Consider the following 24185-nt stretch of genomic DNA (forward strand, 5'->3'; position numbering starts at 1 on the left):
GCAACAGGAAAAAAGCGAACTTTACTTGTGCGTTTTGGGACCTCACGCTTACCGTAGGTGTCACTACAGACTCTTTTTTTTTTTGCTCCTCCTTGGGACAAATGAAAGAAGATGTTTATGTTGCAGTATTATTGAGGCGCCTGCAAACATGTCTCTAAATGGAGGGGGAAGCAGAGGATTTTACTTTAACACCGTCTTGTCTCTGGCCCGGTCTTTAGCAGCTCACCAGCAGGCGCCCGTGGACAAGGTAATGTCTGCGGTGGTAGCTAACGGCAGGAACAAGCTAATACCTGCCCGAGTCTTTGACACCGTAGGCCCGTCCTTCACCTCCTAAATTACCGGTGCCTTGTGTGGTTGCAGTTAGAAGCAGTGCACTAATATACTGGTCTAAGTCTCTGTAATTAAAGATTTAAAACACTACATGGTGTTAACGATCCAAAGCTAGCCAGCATCGGCTAATGTTAGCGGTTGTAACCTGTAGTTAATCTTTGGTGACCTGAGTGATGACAGAAAAAATGTAATATTCATCTTTAATTGATTATTTTAGAATTTGTCACGGACGTATAAGCCATAATATGGTAATAAATCACAATTTAGCTAGTGTATTGAAATGTTAGGTGTGGATCTTGAACGCTTATTGACAAAAAAGATTTAATCCATTCATGATTATTAATTTAACCATGTGCAAATCTGCCATACTTTTTTCAGTCTATTTCTACTGGATTTCACACTTATCAAAACAGATAGTTTAAGTTTTAGGTCTAATCATCATTGGTGTTTTTGTCCTCACTGGAAATGACTGCTGTATTGTTGTGGAGCCCTTTTATGAGTTAAATGTTGTTTCTCACACACACAAAAATCAACACAAACTGGTTAATCTTGCTGTGACTGAAGGGAGCCTCATCTGAAGGAGTGTGTTATTGTTCACTCAGAGTTTAAACAACCCTAAACAGGCACACCTACAGTAAATCGCTGCAACATAAATGCAGCTCTGTTGACTCAGCAATTAAGGATTTACAAGATGGGGGTTATAGCAGACCACAAGACAGCCAATTTAAGCTCTTAAAGAGATGAGAGCATTATCTTTTATCATGAATTATGCATATATACGTCCCACTTTGTTCAGTTTGCAGGGTTTGTTCATACACACCCTCTCGCTCATCACTTCTCACCCTCTTGACGTCTGTGGTGTCAACATCTATGAGCACACACGTCCTTTTACTTTGCTGCTACAGTCCAGTCAGAAAGGAACAGCTCTTCATAGTGAATATATCTCCATAACTACTGTCTACTTTACATAATACAACAGTCAAAACGTGGCCCAATCAATAGATGACGTGCTTTCTTACTCTTCCATGGTTGCTGCTTCCTGTGGATCTGCCTTCTTTATGTGAACGTGTGCACACTAACGTGCACGTTTAGTATTGCTGTGTGCCGACAGTGATTTTTTAAGGGTTATTTATTTGCTGCTTCCTGCTTATTTCTGCCAGATGTGACAGCATTTTCAGTTGCATCCGCTGTTGGCAGCTGGTACAGAATGATGCTGCATCATTCATTATTTAATTAGAAATGTTTTCCTCTCCTCCCTGGTTCTAAAGCTTCGGGCTGCTGGTGGATAATAAATTGTGGTTTTTAAATTTTCCCGATGGAGAGGCCCTTTTTAGCTTTTAGGTTAATTAAGACTTAATAAGTATTAAATAATTAATGTAACTGCTTTGGCCTCATTCCTGCTGCACATTCAGGTCAGAGAATCATTACTGCTAATGGTTCTGCAAATTAGCCATGTGATTATTCAGGACCAGGGGTCTTTTAAAGCCTGCATTTTGTGTTAAAACTTCATTTGAAACCACCAATAGTGGATAAGAGATTAAAAAAAAAGTTATCTGCTCATTTTATGTTTTTATTTTTATTTAAACTAAGTGAGGTGTTGGGTAAAATGGGAGTTGACGGAGCATTCTTGGTACTGTTGTCTAACAGGTCCAAAAGCTACAATGCATGTGTCCCGTGGACTTCAGAGGAGTCTACCAACTGGACGAGAGAAGGAGGGATGCTGTTATTGCACTGGGAATCTTTCTAGTAGAGTCAAACCTGCAGGTAATCATTGCTTCTTATTTCCTCGTTACTAGAGAAGCACCAAATTAAAGTGGCATTAGGTGATACAGCGTCGTCAGCTGAGTAACGTGCTGTGCATTACCTTTGCAGCACAGAGATGTTATTGTTCCGTACCTTCTTGGGCTGGTTAAAGGGCTTCCTAAAGTTCAGTGGATTGAGGAAAGCTCAGAACATAAAGGAAGAGGTAAGGTTGCATGTGTAATTTGTTCATAATGTTTGATCTTCAAGTTCACGACCTGCAACCTTTTAAGTTTTAATGATATGACTTCCTGTCTTTCAGAGAAACTTCCTGTTGCAGAAAACTTCAGTTTTTCCCTTGTAACAGTGCTCTCAGATGTTGCTCAGCGTGATGAGACGTTACGAGGAAGGGTGAGTGTTACTTTTTAATCTTTATCCTTTTTCTCAAGCAAGATTCTAATGTAAGGAGCCAGTCATGGCTTTCAGTACAATTGGACAGTGTAGAGATAAATGACAGGGAACAGAGGGAGGGGGGCCCTGCAACAATGTCAAACAATGGACATAATGTAAAGGTACAACGTGGGAAAAGTGGGAGTCAAGAACAAGGGCACTGATGTGAAAGCCTCCTGCCGGAGTCTCAGTATGTGATCCTTATTTTCAGATCTTGGAGGCAATCATGGACATCATGCAGGTCCTGCAAATGATCTGCAAAAACCCGGAGGCTCATGATAGAGGTACTTAAATAATGTATTTTATTTCTATGATATGTCAGTATTTCAGCCTCCTTTAAATCTTTTTCCTGTCTAGAATACCTGTGTAGGTATGTTGTACCAACCCTCCTGGGTGTAGCCAGAGCTTTTGGAAGATACAGCAACACAGACGAACCCTTGCTCTCCAAGCTCTTCCCCCGACCGGTTGCTCCTGTCCTGCCCTCTGCTGACGAGACCGATGCCGCCCAGCGGCGCTCCTTCAACGACTTCCGCTCCATCCTGCCCAGCCCTCTGCTCACGGTGTGTCAGGGAGACACTCTGAGGCGTAAAGGCTCCTCTCTGTCCAGTCCATCACAACAGGTAGAGGAAATAAAACCCAAAATGTAAATCTTTGCATGTGTGGGACATTACTTTTCTGTGTTGCCAGGCCAGTCCAGAGAGAGCCTGTCTGACTCCCAGCTCCCCCGCTGACCCCTCCGCTCAGTACTTTGAGGGTACGAATGCATACTAAGCTTTAAGGAACACCAGTATGGAACCAGTTTAAAGGAATACTTCATCCTCTCCTCAGGTTCATACCTTCCTGATGGTAGCGCCGTGGACCCGGATTACTACTTCTCCACCATCAGCTCCAGCTTCTCTTTGTCTCCCCTGTTCACTGGCAGCAGCTCTGGAGAGTTTGATGTCCCTCTGGATATGCTAAGACAGCTGCTCCACATGGTTAGCAGCTAAACAGATTTGAGAGAAGATAAACAATGCTGCACAAATATTGAACTACATCCACGTTTCTCTAAAACAGGTAGAACAGTTTGTGTCTGAGCCCTTTTTGAAATCACTGGACGATTGCTTGGCAGAGGTTCTGGAGGTAGGACCGCAGACGCCTCTCTGCTTCTTGTCAACATTATTTGTCATTTTAGAGATTTCGTTTGCTTGAATTCTTTTAACAGTTGAATCCCGGTCATCACCTCTACTACAAAACCTTCAGTGATCCTCTCTATGTCGCCATATTTAAAATGCTGAGAGACACACTGTATAATTTAAAAGGTAAATAAGGCCAGGTTCTCATCCTATAATAGTTATTTGCAGTATTACATCATTCTTCCCCTGTATCCTCTTCAGACCTGCAGACAGACTACGTGAAGGAGGTCCATGACTTTGTGCTGGAGCAGTTCAGCAGCAGCCAGTCGGAGCTGCAGAGGATCTTACACGACGTGGAGTACCTCCAGAGCGAACTGAGCCCCCTGAAGCTGCGCTGCCAGGCCAACGCTGCCTGCGTGGACATCATGGTGTGGGCTGTGACGGAAGAGCAAGGTGAGCCGCCTTCTGCTCGGACAGGAAGTCACCTCTTTCCATCCCTGCATTATTCCTCTCTTTACTCCTTTATTCAGGAGCTGAGAACCTTTGCACAAAGCTGTCGGAGAAGCTACAGTCCAAGACATCCAGTAAAGTCATCATCGCTCACATGCCCCTCCTCATCTGCTGCTTACAGGTGACATTCTGTGCTTTGGTGGCGTACTGGAGGCTCGCCCCCTCCTTTAAGAACTGTCATACATTGCAATCAAAGTTTGACCATGGGTGTCTGCGTCTTCAGGGTTTGGGTCGTTTGTGTGAGCGTTTTCCTGTGGTGGCGCACTCCGTCACCATGTCTCTGCGGGACTTCCTGGTGGTGCCGTCTCCAGTGTTGGTGAAGCTGTACAAGTACCACAGCCAGTACACTCCAGGTAACGCCACAGTGGGCAGCGCAGCGGTCTGCCCTTCTTTACTAGGCTGATATATCTGGGGTATTTATTTTCAACCTCTTTTTTTGTTTTTAAGGTGGAAGTGAGATTAAGATCCACGTGACCAATGAGCACTCCCAGTCTACTCTCAGTACCCATTCAAGCAAGAAGAGCCAGCCCTCTATGTACGAACAGCTCCGAGACATTGCCATCGATAACATCTGCAGGTTAGTTCACCAATGCACTCAACACGTGTCACACCCTTCACTCAGCGGTGCCTTAATCTATTACTGAATCGATATTTTTCTGTTCAGGTGCCTGAAGGCGGGGTTGACGATGGATAATGTCATTGTAGAAGCTTTTCTGGCCAGTTTGTCCAACCGTCTCTACATCTATCAGGAAAATGACAAGTGAGTCTTTTATACGGAATTTGGGAGAAGTAATACAAATGCATTTATGCTGTTCATCTCTCGTGCCCAGGGATGCTCACTTGATTCCGGACCATACCATCCGGGCTTTGGGTCACATCGCTGTGGCGTTGAGGGACACCCCCAGAGTAATGGAGCCCATCCTTCAGATCCTGCAGCAGAAGTTCTGCCAGCCTCCCTCCCAACTCGACGTGCTGATCATCGACCAGCTTGGCTGCATGGTCATAACTGGCAATGTAAGCAGTAATATTTGTTACTTTCTCCTTTTGCCCTGTAGATCATGTCTAAACCAAAACATTCTTTCCTTTAGCAATACATCTACCAGGAAGTTTGGAATTTATTCCAGCAGATAAGCGTCAAAGCTAGCTCCATGGTCTATTCTACCAAAGACTACAAGGACCATGGATACAGGTCACACACAACACCATGCGGTTACACTGATGCTTAAAGTGTGAGCACGTGTCAAACTTGTTTAAATTTCCCCTCTTCTGCATGTAGGCACTGCTCCTTGGCTGTGATAAATGCCCTGGGTAATATAGCGGCTAATCTTCAAGCTGAGCAAATGGTGGATGAGCTGCTCGTCAACCTGCTGGAGCTTTTCGTTCAGCTGGGCCTCGAAGGGAAAAGAGCCAGCGAGAGGGCCTCAGACAAAGGCCCTGCTCTGAAGGTACGACACTGTGGTGCTAAAGATAGCTGAAGAATTAGTGTTTTGTCGAGCGATTTATGGGCACCGTGCTGAGGGGCTGATATTTGTCTCTCCAGGCATCAAGCAGTGCAGGCAACCTTGGTGTCCTGATTCCAGTCATTGCAGTGGTAAATTTGTTCTCCAATTCTCATCATTGGCCCATTTGGACCTTTATGTGTCTCAGTAGCAACATATTAACAGCAGTAATCTTTTTTCTTTCAGCTGACTAAAAGGTTGCCACCAATAAAGGAAGCAAAGCCCCGTTTGCAGAAACTCTTCAGGGACTTTTGGCTCTATTCTGTTGTCATGGGATTTGCAGTGGAGGGCTCAGGTAGCCCTCTTGATATATATATATATATAACTTATACTGTATATATATATATAACTTATATGAGTCCTAATATCTAACTTAAATAATTCATTTTTAAGAATACTCCATGTTACTTCTCATAAATCTGCAGGTCTGTGGCCGGCAGAGTGGTACGAGGGAGTTTGTGAGATCGCCACTAAATCGCCGCTGCTCACGTTTCCCAGTGGGGAACCTTTACGCTCAGAACTGCAGTACAACTCTGCCCTGAAGAACGACACCGTCACACCAGTATGAGTACACACTTACACGCATGTGCACGTCTGCACACGTTAAAGTCCTTCCAGAACTGATGTTTGTTGCGTTTAAGGCGGAGCTGAACGACCTGCGCAGCACTATCATCAACCTGCTTGATCCTCCCCCAGAAGTCGCCGCGCTCATCAACAAACTGGACTTCGCCATGTCTACATATTTGCTTTCTGTGTACAGATTAGAATATATGAGGTATTTAAACAAACAATAAAATGTACATCTCTATCAGCCCGGTGGTCAGAACTGTTTACCTGGGTCTCTCTACTCTCACAGGATGCTGTACTCTCTGGACTCTGACCGCTTTCAGGTCATGTTTCGATATTTTGAAGACAGAGCAATACAGAAGGATAAGTCTGGTTAGTAAAGTCAGTTTACTTTTATTCATCTGTCACACAGACTGTATGAACATTTAATCTCACTCCAGGAATGATGCAGTGTGTGATTGCTGTGAGCGACAAAGTCTTTGAGGTCTTCCTACAAATGATGGTTGATAAGGTAAGATATGTTGATTTACTACTTCACATCTTGTTTTGAGGTCCTTTCAATCCCTTCTTTAAGTGATTTCCACAGTTTCCAATATTTAAGGATATATTTAATCATTACTTACAAATCTGCTAACAATTCTCATCAAACGCTCCATTGTTAGCCAAAAACCAAAGCCCACGAGGAGGAGCTTGAACGTCACGCTCAGTTCCTTTTGGTCAACTTCAATCACATCCACAAGAGGATTCGCAGAGTGGCTGACAAGTATTTGTCAGGCCTGGCTGAAACGTAAGCGCACAGCGACACACATGACACCTTTTATAGAATTCAGAGCCAGGATTCAGAGTATTTTTCCATCCTCAGCTTCCCCCACCTGTTATGGAGTGGCCGTGTGCTGCGGACCATGCTGGACATCCTGCAGACACTCTCCCTGTCTCTCAGTGCTGTAAGTCATCCCAAACACGGACGGATCATCTTCGATCATTTTCATTTACACGTTCACCCTAACACGAGCGGCGATGTTTATGGCCTGATACAGGACATTCACAAGGACCAGCCCTATTATGACATCCCAGACACGCCTCACAGAATCACTGTTCCTGATACTTACGAAGCGAGAGAGGTAGTATGTTTATCAGTTTTGACTCCATATTGTCTCACTAACCAGTATCTAAGATAACCATTTTGTGTGATTTACATACAGAGCATAGTAAAGGATTTTGCTGCACGGTGTGGGGAGATCCTTAAAGAAGCCATGAAGTGGGCACCATCTGTCACCAAATCACACCTCCAGGTATCATTTTAAAATGATAAAACAATTGAATGATTACAGGAGTGCTTAGCAGTTTTACTCAGTCTGTCATGTGTTGTATTTTAGGAGTATCTGAACAAACATCAGAACTGGGTGTCGGGTCTCTCCCAGCACACGGGCCTGGCCATGGCCACTGAGAGCATCCTGCACTTCGCTGGTTACAACAGACAGAGCACAACACTGGGGGTAGGTCACAGACTGGGCTGTACGATTGCTTCTGACGATCCTAGATTAGTTCAGCCAGAATATTTATTTCATGTGGAGAATAACATGGAAATAACAATACGACCCTGCCATCAGACATCAGATTGACTTGGTATATTTAGTCAACAAGACAAATGAAAAATAAGGTTTTATATAGAAATTAAAGCATAGCATTTAGAATAATGCTTTTTTTTAATATACAGTAATCGATTTCCTTTACTTATAGTCCACTCAGCTGACTGAGAGACCTGCCTGTGTGAAGAAAGACTACTCTAATTTCATGGCTTCCCTCAACCTCAGGAACCGATACGCTGGAGAGGTGGGGCTAACAAATCAGCATTCGGGTCTACTACGGTTGTGATTTATTTGGAGTTTATTCATGATTCACTTGATTTCCCATTTATCTGCAGGTATCTGGGATGATCCACTTTGCTCAGGCGGTCCGTGGGCTGTCTGATCTTGGCCAGCTGATGATCAAGCAGATGGGAGAAGCTTTAGACTCTGGCCAGCCTGAGGCTTTCACCGAGGCCATGTTCAAACTGGCCGCGTTGCTCATCAGCAGCAAAGGTTTCATCTTCCTCTGTGCCTGTTAATGTTTCACCACAGACATGTTTTAAGGTGCCGGATTAATCGGTGAGCTGTTACTTTTCTCGTCCCAGAATGCGATCCACAGCTCCTGCACCACCTCTGCTGGTCTCCTCTCAAGATGTTCACAGCACATGGCATGGAAACTGCCATTGCTTGCTGGGAATGGCTGCTGGCAGCTCGTGTTGGAGTGGAAGTACCGGTAACGATCATTCTTATACTCTGCTGCCACTGTCTTCATCTCTACCCGCGGGCATCTCAGTAATGCCTACGTTATTGTTACTGTCTTAAAGTTTATGCGTGAGATGGCGGGAGCGTGGCAGATGACAGTTGAGCTGAAGAAGGGCTTGTTCTCAGACACTCAAGTGGAGGCTGATCCTCTGGCCGCATCAGAGGAGAGTCAGCCAATCCCCTGCCCTCCAGATATTACCCCTCATCACATATGGCTGGAGGTTAGATTTAAAAACATCTGCTCCTGACATACTTGTCTTAATCCTCTGCTTTGTCATTTATCGTCTCCTGAATTTTTTCCTTTAGTTTCTAGTCCAGAGGTTTGAGATCGCCAAATATTCCAGCGCAGATCAAGTAGAAATCTTCGGCACTTTGTTACAGCGGTCACTGTCCCTCAACGTAGGTGGGGCCAATAGTAGCCTCAACCGCCACGTCGCGGCCATTGGACCTCGTTTCAGGTACGTCACCACAAACATAGCTATGGAGTTGTCTGTTCAGTTACGTGTTAAAATAGATGTTGGTGGCTCTTCGTGGTTTAGAGCGCGCTGACTGCTCCAAGTGTAGCCTAAAGTGATCAGACGTGTGTGTGTGGCAGGTTGCTGACTCTGGCTCTGGCTCTGCTCCACTCTGACGTCCTCACCAATGCAACCGTACGAAATGTGCTCAGAGAGAAGATTTATTCTACAGCCTTTGATTACTTCAGGTATCATCATCATCACTGTTCTTAGGAAGGTTGAGACACTCTGCCAACCCCTGCTTCTGACTGGCCTCCATTGATGTTACTCTATGAGTAAAAACATCCATTATTTCATCATCATCATCATAAAGTACCCTGATTCTGATTCTGATCAAAACTCTTAATTAATTCGACATCATTGTCTTTTTAGTGGGGCTCCAAAGTTTCCCACCCAGGGTGACAAGAACCTGCGCGAGGACATCAGCATCATAATCCGCTTCTATGCCAGCATCCTGTCCGACAAGAAGTACCTGGCGGCGTGCCACTTGGTTCCACCCGGTGAGCTTGGTACTACTGCAGCCCCGAGCAGCTCGCTCTCTGCCGGGATATTTGGATCGCTTATCGTGTCCAGCACTTCTCCAATATCTATCTTAAGTAAGCCTAATGCGGTGGACCAAGGACTGCATTGCAACGGGGGCATGTTTTTGTTTTTTTTTACATGACGCATGTCAAATTTGACGCTTCTTGTCCTTACAATGCTGCTAATTTTTTTCATCACAACGTTTGGTCCATGCTTCTTGTAGCCTCCTGCTCCTGCTCCTCCTGAAAGCCCAATTTGGATTTTTTAATTCATTAGCAGCGATAAGGAAAGACACAAATTTGGCAGTTGCGTCAAAATGCATGATAATTCATCATGTCAGACCCCCTGCCTGCCCCTCTCCTAGAACAACTTGGGACTGAAAGAAGAAACATCCAATTTAAAATGCTGTTTTTCTTCCACCCCAGACCAACCTGTCCTGTTCATTACCGACGACCAAGAGAAAAGCCATGATTTCATTCTCATACACTCCCAATGGCGTCAGGTAGACCAGTCCTCGATCCTGGATCAGATTAATCGACCCTCCCCTACTGCATCAGTGCATTAACAGGATTCTAAACAAATCTGACCCAGACTCGGTGGCCCGCTTCTCCTTCCTACGTGAAGATGCTGTCGAGTGTCTTCGCTTTCAAATGCATGACCATGACAAGCCCAGAAGACTAACTGATCCCACTCATGCCGCTCTTTAGAAACTCTCCCATCATCAACCATATTTAAGTGTTTTTCTTTACGAAGACGTCATCATTGACTCTGGAGTTGAGTTAATTGACGCTGAGTTAATTTTGTTTCTTTGCAGACTGTAGACTGGTGTCTTTGCGTATCCTAAGTCTCTTTTATTCATGCGCGTAGATAATCAGGATCCATCCTTGAACAGTCTGTCGGTGATGAACGCTGCCGACCTCCGGAGCAACATCGACTCGAGCTCTCGCTCCCAGCAGGGCGCCCAGGGGTGGATCAACACTTATCCACTGTCCAGTGGCGTGTCCACAGCATCCAAGAAATCAGGTCTACATTCATTTATAGCAATCTCTCAGTTCCAGCGCTTAACTGTATCTGACCTTTGACACTGCGGTCAAAGGTCTTAGAACAGAGTTTACATTTGCTGTCTCTGTGATGTAGGCACCTCCAAGAAGAGCAACAGAGGGACACAGCTTCACAAGTACTACATGAAACGCAGGACGCTGTTGCTGGCTTTGCTGGTGAGGTCTCGCTATTTTCCCGCTTTAACACGACTCTCCATTTTGCTGCTCTTCACTGATGTTTGTCGTTCCAGGCCAGCGAGATTGAACGCCTGATGACGTGGTACAACCCCCTGTCCACTCAGGAGCTGGCCATCTCCATGGAGCAGTCGGTGGAAACCAGCATTGCCAACTGGAGGTCCAAATACATCAGTCTGACTGAGAAACAATGGAAGGACAATGTGAACCTGGCCTGGGACATTTCACCATACTTGGCTATCCAGCTACCGACAAGGTATCCAGTCAGTCAGGATTTAAGTGCTGATGATGAATTATGAAAGTCTAAAATAAGTACATTGCTCATTTATCATTGCAACTTATTTACCTTATTTACTTTTTGTTCTAAAGGTTTAAAAACGATGCCATAGTTGCAGAAGTAACACGACTAGTAAGGATGGATCCCGGAGCTGTCAGTGATGTACCTGAGGCCGTCAAGGTGAGATCATTTAAAAGCATTAAGACTGAACTCTCTCCACATCTTGGTGGACATTAATGCAGCTTAGGGACTGAGATTTGAGTGCACTGTCCTGTCTTTCGTCTCATCCTCCCAGTTTCTGGTGACCTGGCACACCATCGATGCTGACTCTCCTGAGCTGAGCCACATCCTGTGTTGGGCTCCAGCAGACCCGCCCACCGGTCTCTCCTACTTCAGCAGCATGTACCCTCCTCATCCTCTCACCGCTCAATACGGCGTGAAGGTTTTGCGCTCCTTTCCTCCAGTGAGGCCCACACATCCGTATAATCGTAGATCACTCAGAAGGCCGCTGCTGTCTTGAAAGCAACTTTCATTTTCTTTTCTCTTTGCAGGACGCCATATTGTTCTATATTCCTCAGATTGTTCAAGCTCTACGTTATGACAAGGTAAATGACCGAGTACGGTGTGTGCTGTGAGAGCTGTTTTTCACATATCAGGATAACTCAGAGACGATAACAAAGTTCTCACCGTGATTTAATGGAATATTGGAAGAAGCACCATTGATGAACTTTCTGCCCCGTTCAGATGGGTTATGTGAGGGAGTACATCCTGTGGGCTGCACAGACCTCTCAGCTTCTCGCTCACCAGTTCATCTGGAACATGAAGACCAACATCTTCGTGGATGAAGAGGGACACCAAAAAGATCGTGAGTACAGACTCAAAAAGATCGTGAGTACAGACTCAAAAAGATCGTGAGTACAGACTCAAAAAGATCGTGAGTACAGACTCAAAAAAACAAAGACAAGAAGAGTCTCTGTCATCAAGAGTGTGGCTACTGTTTTGATGGTTTCGTGAGGAAATCCTCAGTAATCTAACATTTACACAGTATAACTGTTCTGACAATTTTGTGTGTGTAGCTGACATCGGGGATCTGTTGGAGCAGATGGTTGAGGAGATCACAAGTTCTTTGTCAGGTCCAGCCAAAGACTTCTACCAAAGAGAATTTGACTTCTTCAACAAGATCACCAACGTATCTGCAATCATCAAGTACGTTTCTCACCATTAATCTCTGTCTAAGTAACAAACAAGTAGAATCAAACTAAACGAGAATGCAGTCTGGGTTTATATGAATTCTATACATGAGTATATAATCATAAACTGCACCCCTGCAAATGAGGACATGAGTTGGTCATGTAAAATTGTCTTTGCTTTTATTTTTCAGGCCTGTTCCAAAGGGAGAGGAGCGGAAAAGAGCTTGTCTCAAAGCTCTGTCCGATATCAAAGTGCAGCAAGGTACGAGCAACAGGAAAAACAAGTTTCTCTTCAAGGTCATATTGATCTTAAAATGTCCACTTAAATGTTATGGACTGTATTGTTTATATTGTATTACTGGCTTCCAAATATTAAATCAGTTAAATGACTTTGTCTATTATTGTCAATTGAATGTGGCATAAACACCTTTAGTGAGCCTCAGTATCGGGCTTCTTTCTTTCTTCTTCTCTGAAACTCGTTCGGTTCTCTGTCCGTGTTTCAGGATGCTACCTGCCCAGTAACCCTGAAGCCGTAGTGCTGGACATTGACTACAAATCGGGAACACCTATGCAGAGGTAACAACATGGTGCATTTTCATCAGGGTGATTTGTTTTGTTTTTTTTAAAGATGGAGGCAGTATTGTTAAACAAAGAACACATGCAGGTGCTGCTTCTCATTGTATTATTATTGTCTGATGCGTCGGTGTGTCATTCCAGTGCTGCAAAGGCGCCCTACCTGGCCAAGTTCAAGGTGAAGCGGTGCGGCGTGAGTGAACTGGAGAGGGAGGGTCTCCGCTGCACCTCAGATTCAGTCGATGAGCAGAATTCAGACGGGTCAAGCCGGGTTTGCTGGCAGGCGGCCATCTTTAAAGTAGGAGACGACTGCCGGCAGGTACAGACGATGATGACGGGCCTCACTGCTGTGATGTTTTAGGAGAGGTACCTGAATTTGTTTTCTGTTGTGTTCCTGCAGGACATGCTCGCCCTGCAGATCATTGGGCTTTTTAAGAACATCTTCCAGCTTGTTGGCCTGGATCTGTTCGTCTTTCCCTACAGAGTGGTGGCCACAGCACCAGGAGTACGAGTCCACGTGTTTACTCTTTATATTACAGACCTGAAGTCAATCATATGACTCTGACCACCATGTTTGAGCAGCTGTACAGATGTTTTATAAAAGAAACTGCATAATTAATGCAGGCTAAAGATACAGAAAACTGTTGAAGTTCTGACCCGATTATCTTTCCCAGTGTGGAGTGATCGAATGCATCCCAGACTGCAAGTCCAGGGACCAGCTGGGCAGACAGACAGACTTTGGGATGTACGATTACTTCCGGAATCAGTACGGAGACGAATCCACCCTCGCCTTTCAGAAGGTGCAGTGGGTCTTTACAATCGTTTTTTTGTTGCTTGTCAATTGAGAATTCCTGGCGGGTTTGTTGTGTTTTGGTGATTGTGTTATCATTAAGTTGGTGCACATCACATTCAACGCACAAATTTTGTCATGAAAAGCATCGTGATGTTGGTTTTCTGTAATAGTGACGGAGTTTTCCACCCAACAGGCTCGCTACAACTTCATCCGCAGCATGGCTGCTTACAGCCTTCTGCTCTTCCTGCTGCAAATCAAGGACAGACACAATGGCAACATCATGCTGGACAGCAAGGGTCACCTCATCCACATTGGTAGAACATGACAGAACCCCAAAGCTGGCAGATGTGGACTTCACCCTGTTGTTTTAAAGTTAACCATCTGCCTGTTTGAATCTAATTTCTCGCTCTTCAGACTTCGGGTTTATGTTCGAGAGCTCTCCTGGAGGTAACCTCGGTTGGGAGCCGGACATCAAGCTGACTGATGAGATGGTGATGATCATGGGGGGGAAAATGGAGGCCACGCCGTTCAAATGGTTCATGGAGATGTGTGTCCGGGGATATCTGGCAGTGCGGTAAGAAACACGCTCTGAAGAGGCCCCAAAACAGGAGTCACCTGGTAGAACACTCATTCTTATTTGCTTGAAATTGAAGCCCCTACATGGATGCAGTGGTTTCCTTGGTTACCCTGATGCTGGACACTGGACTGCCATGCTTCAGAGGACAAACCATTAAACTTCTCAAGTAAGTCCAGCAGTGGTTTACTTTAGTTATGATGGTTTCTGTACCATGTGACCAGAAATCGGTTTGTTTTTTCATCAGAGGTCGCTTCAATCCTCAAATGAGCGAGAAAGAGGCAGCAGCCTTCATCATTAAAGTCATCCAAAGCTGTTTCCTCAGCAGCAGGTAAGGAGAAAAGGGGAAAAATGGGATCTGATAAGATGGGAGCAGCAGAGAAACAGACTCTAACGTTCCTCACGTTCATGTTCTCAACAGGAGCAAAACATATGACATGCTGCAGTATTACCAGAACCAAATTCCGTACTGAAGAGCCGACGCTGAACTTCAACTGTATGTCCTAAACTTCCCCACACAAGCAATGCAAACTGCCTTTTTTATGACGACTTCAACGCGGTTGTAGAGGCGGACCACCCTTGAGGGAGTCATGTGACAGTTCTGTTACATCTACTGTAGTTCACCTCATTTTATAATGTGCTGAGATTTAAAGTAGGTTGGAAGAATTTAAAAAAAAAATACTGTGTTTGAAATCACCCTTGAAGTATTTAGGGCAACAATCAAGCCCCTGTAGTTTTTATCAGTCTGATTCATTTTTTATTTCTCCCCCACTTAAGCAGCAGAAATCAGACAGAAAAGGACCAACATGTATGTGACAGACATGACTGGGCCACCAATGGGGCCACGATAGAGAAGAGACCTGCTATCCAGTCTCTCAGTGGGAGAGTTTTGGTTGTCGGTTTGATGCCGGAAGGAAAGATCTCCTTAAAATTGAGATTATAAGAGGTCTCAGTGATGGTGGGTCATTTGATCCAGCTGTTTCCACTCAGTGCAGTACTTTAGAAAAGGGTTCAGATTCTACATCTGTGGTTTTTTCTCAATGCTTGTCCTGCGATTATCATCCCAAATGGCAGGCAGATATAATCATGTTTACTTCTGTCAGCGTCTCCCCATGGCTTTAAATTAGGACGCGCATATCGGTGCAACCGCACAATCAACCCTGACAAATCAGCAGTAATAAGGAAGCAGTGACCCAGCGTCTGTGAGCCGAATCAAAGCTGTTAATAACCAGCATGGACTGGTGACCCCACTGGTATTTCTCACCTGACGTGCAGCACACACCTGTACACACCTGGACTCAGCACGCAGGCCTTCACCTGTCAAACACTTCACTAAACCGTAACAGCGGTTGATAAAGGTCACCCATGAAGCCATATTTATATTGTTTGTCAAAGCAGTTTTAATGATTATCATATCCTGTCTATGCTCTTGTCTTCATATGCACTTTATGAGATTTTAAATAGAGATTATATATATACCAGAGAACAATGAATCTTTTTTTGCTAGATAGCTCTGACATCTGCCAGTAAGCATTAGTCTGTCATCTGTAGGGATAATAATGTTGACTGAAACGTAAGGATGCTGTCGTATCTACTGTAATCACTTCATAACGGGATCACAGGTTTATCTGGATCCTGTTTATTTAAATGTGAAAAATAATCACACGAAGATTTTAAATCTGCTACTTTGATACTTATGCCGGGTGAGCGGTCAGTAGTTACATAGGGAGTCAACGTACTTCAAGGTATTTTCCCATTCCATTGCTCGAGTGTTCGGACTTTTCTTTCCTCAAACCAGACAGATTTGAGTTCACGCGGCCCCTGTGAAGCCACTCTAACCAAAAAATATGATGGCGTGACCGGCTGGAGCCGCTAGTATTGTTAGCATGAGCAGTATTGTGGTCTTTGCAGAAACCTGAGGAAAGAGGAGGAGAACACTCACAAAAATTGTCCCGTGTTAGGTCACAGCGGTGGGAAAAAGACATTTCACTGAAGTTTGGTCCAGTCCAGCTTCTTTGGTGTGAAAACATTCCTCTGCGGTTCTGTGTTTGACGCTCTGCCACCGATGCAGACGGTGACTAGAATCAAAGCCATCTCTCCTACCCTTCGGTAGAAACAGCTGTAGTAATACTTGACTAATAACCCCTGACCTTATGCAATATATTGGTGTACTGTATATTGATACGGTGTTTAAGTGTTGTGTTTAAATGCTGTAAATCCGTCATGGTTACATTTGTTTTACTGGACGTTGCAACTGCTGTCTGAACACAGGCGTCAACATTAAGTATTTGTTTAAGCAAAAGAGACTTTGTCCTGTCGGCGCTCGTTTAGAGGATTTTATTGACTTTCGATGCGCTCGTCCTCCGACCTGTCCACCCTCACCTGTGAACCACGCTATACCTGCTGGCTGTTGTGTATCACCTCTGTTATGCTTACAGTGTGTAAAGTCTTTTACACATTAAATGTGTGTACACTTAATCTGTGTCAGTGTTTTCTATTCTTTTCATGTTGTGGTAGGTTCAATATATAGTTACAATTACACACAGTCCAAATTAGCCCTCCCTCATTTAACACCTTGTTTATAATTATCCACTGATGCATCATCCAAGTCAGGCTGCTTATAATTACAGATGCATCCCTTGGTGTTGGGAGCCTGGAAGCTGCTCCGCATGTTCAAGTTTCAAACAAAGGAGGCGTTGAAGCGGTGAAGACCTCTGACCTCTCTGAAACCCTTCCTACTGCAGGGGATGGGGGGTATTTCTGCCCGCAACAGGGAAACTCTGACTTGTGCACAAAGGTTCCCACTCCTCCCCCCTCACTACTGAGCTGTGAAGAGCTCAGCTAACATTTATGCTCTAATGGGGAAATAAGATCGGGTGACATTCATCAAATTACATTTAGATGCATTGAAATGCATCTTTGCTCACTGAAACTGTTGTATGTATTGTAACTGAGGCCTTTAAAAATAAATAACTGGAAACTTGGCTTTTAAAATTTAAAACAATTCAGACTTTTGTTTTATTGCAGAGCGCCATCTAGGGCTCACCGAGCAGCTTTAAAACGCCTCTGTAACGTGATATAAACTACAGTGATCCCTCGTTTATCGCGGGAGTTGCGTTCCAAAAATAACACGCGAAAAGTGAAATCCGTGAAGCAGCGAAGCCGTGAAAGATGAAACGCGATATAGCGAGGGATCACTGTACTTATTAATTTCACAGGTTTGCTTCACGTCAAGATTAGAAATATTTTTTGTATTTTCTATATAATGCAGCAGAGTTTTTATATGATTATATATAAAATCAAACAATATGCAATGTTAACATATTTGTTTTGGTGAATACAGCATGAATATATTCTAAAAAGGCAAAACTATTTAAATTTCATAGTGTTTTGCTTCCAATTTTATGTGCATTCTTTTTTCGTTTTTGTAAAGGCCCGTTTGTTTTAGGTGCTGTACCAATAAATGATCTCATTTCCATTATTACACTTTTATTTTTCATTGCGTTCATTTCTGGCCTGACCACTGCTGTTGTCCAGTGCGATCATTTCCATTTATTGGGTGACTGTGGCCGCTTCAGGTGTGTCGGGCGGACTTTCAAACAGGTAAACTTCCTCGGAGCCGGGGTGACGTCACAGGGATGGGCAGGTCACGTGGTCGCGCCGGAGGGAGACCTGTGGTTTAACGTGACCGAAATGCGAGAAAAGAGACGAAGAAGAAAAGAAGGAAGCGGGCAAGGTAAGAGGCGCAGCCTTTATTTACATCCTCCAAACTTCACATTTGCCTGTGCGGCTGATAACTCGTCGATTCCGAGGCGCTCCTGGGCGAGAAAGTGAACTTTTCCGCTTCGATAAGGTATCGGGAAAAAAACTGAGCGATGTTTGGGGTTGAGTTCACCTCGAGAAGCTCACCTTAACTAGCCCGAACCTGTTAAAAACAACAGTTCGGAGCAGCGTTTTAATAGAGATTTCATCTCTGGCTCGATCGAATGGCTGCGTTCACTTAGAAAGTATCAAAAAAGTGTTAAAAACTTTTTGCGCTTTTTGAGCCCTCTGAAGGTTCCCAAGTTCCTGATAAAGTTATAGGCCCCCATGACTGCACATTTACACCTGTGGTTGTATGACTAAATACATTTTATTATACTTATAATTAAGGTGTTTGTGTTGTTAGATCAGAGCATTCAAGTTTTATATGTGCAATATTGTGTGACTGATGATTTACTAGAACAAGTTGAAACAAGTATTGAAGCAAATGTATGTCCAAATCCGTAAAGTTTATCACTGATGTGCAGAAATGTAAAACTATGAATTCTGCTGAAATATCAAAGATGTGTCGTCTGTTTGGTTGAACTATTCAATCATCTTTAACCCTCATAAGGTGTAATAATTTGGCATTAAGAAATAAAAAAACAAGTTTTTCCACACCTAAAATTGTAATAAAGAAAACTTCCTGTTGTCATAGTTAGGTGTCATGTTTTAGAAGCTTTAATATACATGAGATCATGCTTTATTTATATACATGTTTAAGAAGTACCCACTCCCAGACAGAACTTTTAAAGTTTTTGACTGGCAGGTGTGGCTTTTTGCTGGAATTGAGAGAAATTTCATCACCCAGCTCACACACGCCTGCTCTCGTGCAGACGGGGGCGTCGCTTCGCATCCTGGTCCCTCCAGATGTTTCACACCTCTGCTTGTGTTTACAGGTGATTTTCAGCACCCTGTATGATCAGACCAGGTTTGCATTCTGACCTGCAAGCCAATGTAAGTCGTGTTGAGTGACTGCGTGTGAAAGAGGTATTCAAGCACAGTTTGTATTACTTTATTTTTTACCTTTCAAGAAGATGTCCACTTAAAGAACTTGGCTTTTTACGGGGGTTTGTTGCCTGATTGTAATTTTGTGCTGTCAAAAGGCTGAATAAATTCATATACACTATATATTCTGTAGTTATCCCTTTTGGAACAGCCTATTAGAGCGTTAACACCTTGAATTGGAATTTTATTGGACTTTACTGCAAATATGATGGAGAATTTGAGCTGCTTATTTGATCACAGCACAAAATGCATTCTTGACTTTTGCATGAAGGATGATGGGATGGCTTCTTCACTGATGAGGGCTGTTGATGACCCCTGGTAATGGTGTCTGTAATTTGAGGGTTCCTCCTGGATGTCTGCAATAATAATAACGTTTTTATGTTTTTTTGTTGTCCTGTCTGTATTTCCTTTTTGTTTTTGTTTGCAGTCCTCCTTTGGATTTCAACTGTTAATACAAAAGCTTAAATTATTGCGTGACCATTTCATTTTAAAATATACTGAGACTAATAAGCAATCCAAAAGGTCTGTTGTTGCATGTTTATCAAAGCAAAATTGTGATTTGTCTTCAAGGTTCTTGATTTATATTTGAAAAATACGAAAATCACGAAAATTCTTCACTTAAAATCATTTATACCTGCAACAAAATTTCTAAATGAAGACAAATTCCAGTTGATCAGCTTCTTTTGTGTAAGAAGTTTAACTCTGACGTGCTAAACATGTGTGTGTCCTCAGGGATCATCACCATCCTCATGTCCTATGGAGGAGGCTTTCCAGGACGCACTGAGCGCGTCCGCCAGGCGCCCCACTACGACCAGGTCCCAGAGGGCTCTTTACGCCGAGCAGACTCGGAGGATCTGCAGCCGCTGAGAGAGCAGGGAGCGTTTCGGTTCGCTCACAGCGCTGACCCCCTCCCTCCTCCACCGCTGCCAGACCAGCCTCCTGTGGGCCCTGAATTTGATCCCAGCGGGAGCGAGGACAACGAGGACCCTGACCCCGCCCTCGATATAAAACCCGTCCACCGCTTTATCCCGGACTCGTGGAAGGACTTCTTCCGAGGCAGCAACCGCAGCAGCAAAAAGCCCTGGTCCATGTCGGGCTCCTCGTGCAACAACAACAACAATAGCACGTCTGGGGGGGTGCGCTGTTCCCCTCCGCAGTCCCCCTCTGCTCCTGGATCCTACCGGGATCCTTATGGCGGCTCGGGCGGCAGCTACAACTCTGGGAATGAGCTTCTGGGAAAAGGCAGTGGCCCCGAGTCCGTGTCAGGGCGCACTTACCGCACAGGTCTCACCTACAGCGAGCGGGTAGAGGAGTACCACCAGCGCTACGCCTACATGAAGTCCTGGGCTGGGCTGCTGAGGATCCTGGGCTGCGTGGAGCTCCTGCTGGGAGCTGGCGTGTTTGCCTGCGTGTGCGCTTACATCCACAAAGACAATGAGTGGTTCAACATGTTTGGATACTCATCACCCGGAGGATCGTACGGAGGTCTTTACGGCGCTGGCATGGGCGGGGCCTATTACACGGGCCCCAAGACGCCATTTGTGCTGGTGGTAGCAGGGCTGGCCTGGTTGGTGACTGTGATAGTGTTGGTGTTGGGGATGACCATGTACTACCGCACCATCCTGCTGGACTCCAACTGGTGGCCTCTGACAGAGTTTACTATCAACCTTGCACTGGCCATTCTCTACATGGCAGCAGGTATCTGCAACCACACCTTTTTCTTTGCTGCTCCAGGTTCCAGTTTTGCTCACAGTGATTTAAAAAAAACATTTTTGTGGTTGAATCATTACCCAAAGTTGTAATTGTACTTTTACTTTTATGCAACAGGCATCATTTATGTTCGCGATACCACCCGCGGGGGCCTCTGCTCCTACCCGGTTTTCAACAATGGAATCAACGGAGCCTTCTGCAGAACAGAGGCCGGCCAGACTGCCGCCATCATCTTTCTGTTCGTCACCATGGTTGTGTACCTGATTGGAGCCATCGTGTGTCTCAAGCTGTGGAGGCATGAAGCCAATCGCAGGTACAGGGAGCTTCACGGCCACGAGGTGAGAGCCCTGGAATCCTCGGGAGGTTTCTCAATCACCAAAGCTTAGGTTATTAGTTTAAAGCTGCGGCCACGCCCTGCGCGACAGGCCAGGTTATTTCCAGTGGGCGGAGTCTCTGAGATGGAGATTAAGCACTGTTAATGCATCTTGTTGGTTTGAACTGTCCATTATTTGGGGGTTTAGTAGAACCACCTCACCTACGTCTGTCGCTGTCAAAGCTCTTTAACGAGGTATCGTTTTATGTTGTGAACAGATGCTTCCCACTGACAGGCGATCTGGGCAGACGCTGGTATGTGTTTCCTCACACACAGACTAAAATAAAAGATATTCGGCTTTTATGTGGTCAAGGACGCGTATTTGCGCAGGTTTTTTTTTTTTTTATGATTCTTCTGCTTTCCTCCAGATGGTTCCAGTTTCAGCTCCTGCAGATAACGGTCCAGAACACGTTCAAGGCTCCGTCGTCGTTCCCGTCCAGGCTGCCCCTAAATCGGTCCCCCCGAAGGTTCTGGCCGGACCCATACCTTCAGGCCACATCCCAAAACCAGTTATTCTGCCTGACTACATTGCGTAAGGATCTAGGAATGCCAGTGATTCATTTTTTCCCACTAAAAATCAATAATTTTTTTCTTCTTTTTTTCTCATCTTTAGGAAATACCCAACGATTCGAACTAACGAGGAGCGAGACCAGTACCGAGCTGTGTTCAACGACCAGTACGCAGAGTACAAGGAGCTCCACGCCGAGGTGCAGCTCACTCAGAAGAAGTTTGACGAGATGGACGCCATGATGCGCAGTCTGCCCCAGCACCCGTCCAGCCAGATGGTGATTGGCGACACGCAACTTCCTGTGCTTTTCAAAATAAATCGTCTCGTTTCAGTTTCGGTGCTCGGTGACTCAGCCCTTCAGAAGGCTGAGTCACTGCAGAGCTCACAGCTTTATTGGTGCCCGGCCAATAAAAGCTATTTGAATTGCGGGTAGTGAGTGTTGCTCAAAGGTTTTGGCTTTTGTCATGCTGTCGAAACATTAACCCGCCGTCATGCCATAATCACGATGGAATTTATACCTGACCCTTTGCTACAAACTTATGTACTTCCTGTAGTATGCTGAATAACAGGAAAAGTAGGATCAGGTGTGTTTGTTGCTTTGCTTATTTAAGGAACTAAAACTATGGCTGAGCTCTTCTCCAGTCTAGAAGGTCATCGTTCCGTATTATATCCGATTTCAAAGGGTGCTGTTTTATAGCTTTTCCAGCTGAGCAGTAAATCCTGATGAGGAAGCGTCATGAACGCAGACTCCTGGATTCCTGCTTCTTGAGGTCTTTTTGTTCTTCAGCTGTTCCACATTTCCCCAGTTGTGTTTGCTCTTCCTGCCTCCCAGTAAACTTCCCCTCCACCCTCCACATTCCTTCACTGCTCCATCCAACAGCGTCTTTTTCCCTCTGTGTGTAGGAGGTGGATCGAATCAACCGAATCCTTCAGGATTATCGGAGGAAGAAAAATGTGAGTCTTTTACCCTTCTGTTGTTTTCAATGCCATAGCTCATATAAAATATTGAAGTTATATGTTCTTTCCTGTGTAATTTATGGTGGATTTTACATGAGCGTCAACATCTGGGAGACATCAGATAACTGGGAATTGTTGATAAAATGGGTTTAACCCTCATGTGCATCCTGATTTCTGATTTAAATAACTCGGTCGATAACTGTCGACTTGGTGCCACATGTCTCCAGGACCCGACGTTTCTCGAGAAGAAGGAGCGCTGCGAGTACCTGAAGAGCAAACTTTCACACATTAAACAGAAGATCCAAGAGTACGATAAAGTCATGGAGTGGAATGACGGATACGATTAAACGGACCGTGGTTTGGATGCGGGGCCGCACGTGGATGACGGACATTTTCATTCTGCCATGTCGACGCCTGTGGGCTTCTGTTTTCAGAAACACTCAGCAGAAATGCCGGTAGTTTGATATTACATGGAAACCCATAATAGCACCAAGACTGTAAACAGGAAACCCGCTGAAATGTCCCCCAAATTCACCAGAATTCCACAGGCTTGGTGGAAGTTGGTGGCGCGACAGCAATTAACCAGAAAACACCAGAAACAAAGAAAATAATTGCATTTTTCAGAATATCTAACTAATCTGTTTTAATGTTTTGTTTATGCAAAGAACTGGTGGTGAGTTTGTTTTAATGTGACTGTGAAGTTTAGCTTTAATGCTCTTTTTATTTTGATTTTTATCAACGACACCAGCATCCCTGTGAGGGAAGAGCTGGCATGAACCTGAAAATTCCAAACGCTGCCTGGTTTCTCTGAGGGAATCAGTCACTTTTTGCTCCTCTCTGTCTCCGTTAGTTTGCATCTGCTGTGATCCTGTTTTAATTGCACACTTCTGCCTCCACATGTTTCTGGAGTGGGACTGTAGATGATCTTTGTTGTGATGCTGTTCTACCATTTCACAGATTAAATGTACTTTTTTTTGTATCTGTATTGTACACTGGACCTGCTGATGGAAAGAGAATCATGCTTTAATACTTCGGATCAGATTATAATTGTAAATATTGTCCAAAGTCTTTCATAATTTAAGATAACATTGGTGCTTTGTCTCTTCAGAATACAGCTTCTTTTGTATTTCCTGTGGTCGTCATCATTTCTCCCAGAAAGGGAAAGAAAACTGTTTTCTTAATGTAAAAATGCAGCTTTAAGTGTCCCACTGTGTATAAATGTGTACTGCTTTTTCTGCATGATATTAAAGTTGTATTTGTATTTGTATTTTATCACAATGCTGAACAGTGACCTTTTCTGATTCCATTCATTTAATATGTATATTTAATTCATATTTGATTTGATGATTTTTTTTCTTTAGCCTAAAATGTAGATAATTTCGCCTGTAGAATTCTTCAATGTTCGTATAATAATATATATTGTTATGCAGCATTCGATTTATTTTTATTAAAATAAATATCCTTTAGAAAAATCTTGTAATTTTTTTGTAATGTCACAACATTTCGACTGTACATTTGATTTTAGGGAAATAAAATAATCAAGGGGAACTGTCACAGGTGACCTACAAAAAATAGCTCTCGTGCGGGTCAATACTTCCGCTCTCGCGC

General features: G+C 44.3%; 2 protein-coding genes across 6 annotated transcripts; both read left to right on the forward strand.

Moving 5' to 3' along the window:
- Nucleotides 1-29: 29 nt before the first annotated feature.
- On the forward strand, nucleotides 30-16698 carry pi4kaa (phosphatidylinositol 4-kinase, catalytic, alpha a). 2 transcript variants are annotated; one of them, XM_029837757.1, is made up of 54 exons: nucleotides 30-247; nucleotides 1978-2094; nucleotides 2203-2296; nucleotides 2393-2481; nucleotides 2732-2804; nucleotides 2878-3140; nucleotides 3208-3274; nucleotides 3349-3497; nucleotides 3577-3642; nucleotides 3725-3821; nucleotides 3897-4088; nucleotides 4166-4266; nucleotides 4369-4498; nucleotides 4593-4722; nucleotides 4810-4905; nucleotides 4976-5159; nucleotides 5234-5334; nucleotides 5422-5590; nucleotides 5686-5736; nucleotides 5831-5939; nucleotides 6070-6206; nucleotides 6286-6419; nucleotides 6501-6583; nucleotides 6652-6722; nucleotides 6874-6998; nucleotides 7074-7155; nucleotides 7249-7332; nucleotides 7414-7503; nucleotides 7588-7707; nucleotides 7952-8044; nucleotides 8136-8292; nucleotides 8385-8512; nucleotides 8604-8762; nucleotides 8848-8999; nucleotides 9137-9244; nucleotides 9429-9652; nucleotides 10446-10601; nucleotides 10716-10795; nucleotides 10870-11069; nucleotides 11183-11270; nucleotides 11386-11553; nucleotides 11642-11695; nucleotides 11835-11955; nucleotides 12167-12296; nucleotides 12472-12542; nucleotides 12784-12856; nucleotides 12998-13172; nucleotides 13254-13358; nucleotides 13528-13653; nucleotides 13840-13960; nucleotides 14061-14220; nucleotides 14300-14389; nucleotides 14468-14551; nucleotides 14642-16698. In XM_029837757.1, the coding sequence occupies exons 1-54, from the start codon at nucleotides 149-151 to the stop codon at nucleotides 14691-14693; spliced, it is 6378 nt and encodes a 2125-aa protein (XP_029693617.1). In that variant the 5' UTR covers nucleotides 30-148; the 3' UTR covers nucleotides 14694-16698. The 2 variants fall into 2 exon arrangements, with proteins under 2 accessions (XP_029693617.1, XP_029693618.1); XM_029837758.1 differs by having other exon boundaries at nucleotides 9429-9556.
- Nucleotides 16699-17853: 1155 nt separating this feature from the next.
- Nucleotides 17854-23848, forward strand: marveld2a (MARVEL domain containing 2a). Of its 4 annotated transcripts, none has more exons than XM_011604763.2 (9): nucleotides 17854-17956; nucleotides 18921-19011; nucleotides 19762-20727; nucleotides 20857-21077; nucleotides 21331-21366; nucleotides 21481-21644; nucleotides 21726-21897; nucleotides 22524-22574; nucleotides 22805-23848. In XM_011604763.2, the coding sequence occupies exons 3-9, from the start codon at nucleotides 19779-19781 to the stop codon at nucleotides 22922-22924; spliced, it is 1713 nt and encodes a 570-aa protein (XP_011603065.2). In that variant the 5' UTR covers nucleotides 17854-17956; nucleotides 18921-19011; nucleotides 19762-19778; the 3' UTR covers nucleotides 22925-23848. The 4 variants fall into 4 exon arrangements, with proteins under 4 accessions (XP_011603065.2, XP_011603067.2, XP_011603066.2 ...); XM_011604765.2 differs by having other exon boundaries at nucleotides 17858-17956; nucleotides 18921-18978; XM_011604764.2 differs by lacking the exon at nucleotides 17854-17956 and adding an exon at nucleotides 17963-18073 and having other exon boundaries at nucleotides 18921-18978.
- Nucleotides 23849-24185: the final 337 nt, after the last annotated feature.

Source organism: Takifugu rubripes, chromosome 6 (genome assembly GCF_901000725.2).
Source record: "Takifugu rubripes chromosome 6, fTakRub1.2, whole genome shotgun sequence".
In the NCBI taxonomy this organism is placed as follows: domain Eukaryota; kingdom Metazoa; phylum Chordata; class Actinopteri; order Tetraodontiformes; family Tetraodontidae; genus Takifugu; species Takifugu rubripes.

What these genes read in the sequence shown, in the direction of transcription:
- marveld2a (XM_011604763.2), top strand. Translation starts at nt 19,779, where the DNA reads ATGTCCTATGGAGGAGGCTTTCCAGGACGCACTGAGCGCGTCCGCCAG. An exon ending in GGGAGCTTCACGGCCACGAG is followed by an intron (nt 21,078 to 21,330) that starts GTGAGAGCCCTG and finishes TGTTGTGAACAG; the next exon opens with ATGCTTCCCACTGACAGGCG. An exon ending in ATTATCGGAGGAAGAAAAAT is followed by an intron (nt 22,575 to 22,804) that starts GTGAGTCTTTTA and finishes ACATGTCTCCAG; the next exon opens with GACCCGACGTTTCTCGAGAA.
- pi4kaa (XM_029837757.1), top strand. Translation starts at nt 149, where the DNA reads ATGTCTCTAAATGGAGGGGGAAGCAGAGGATTTTACTTTAACACCGTC. An exon ending in GCCATCGATAACATCTGCAG is followed by an intron (nt 4,723 to 4,809) that starts GTTAGTTCACCA and finishes TTTTCTGTTCAG; the next exon opens with GTGCCTGAAGGCGGGGTTGA. An exon ending in CTCATCACATATGGCTGGAG is followed by an intron (nt 8,763 to 8,847) that starts GTTAGATTTAAA and finishes TTTTTCCTTTAG; the next exon opens with TTTCTAGTCCAGAGGTTTGA.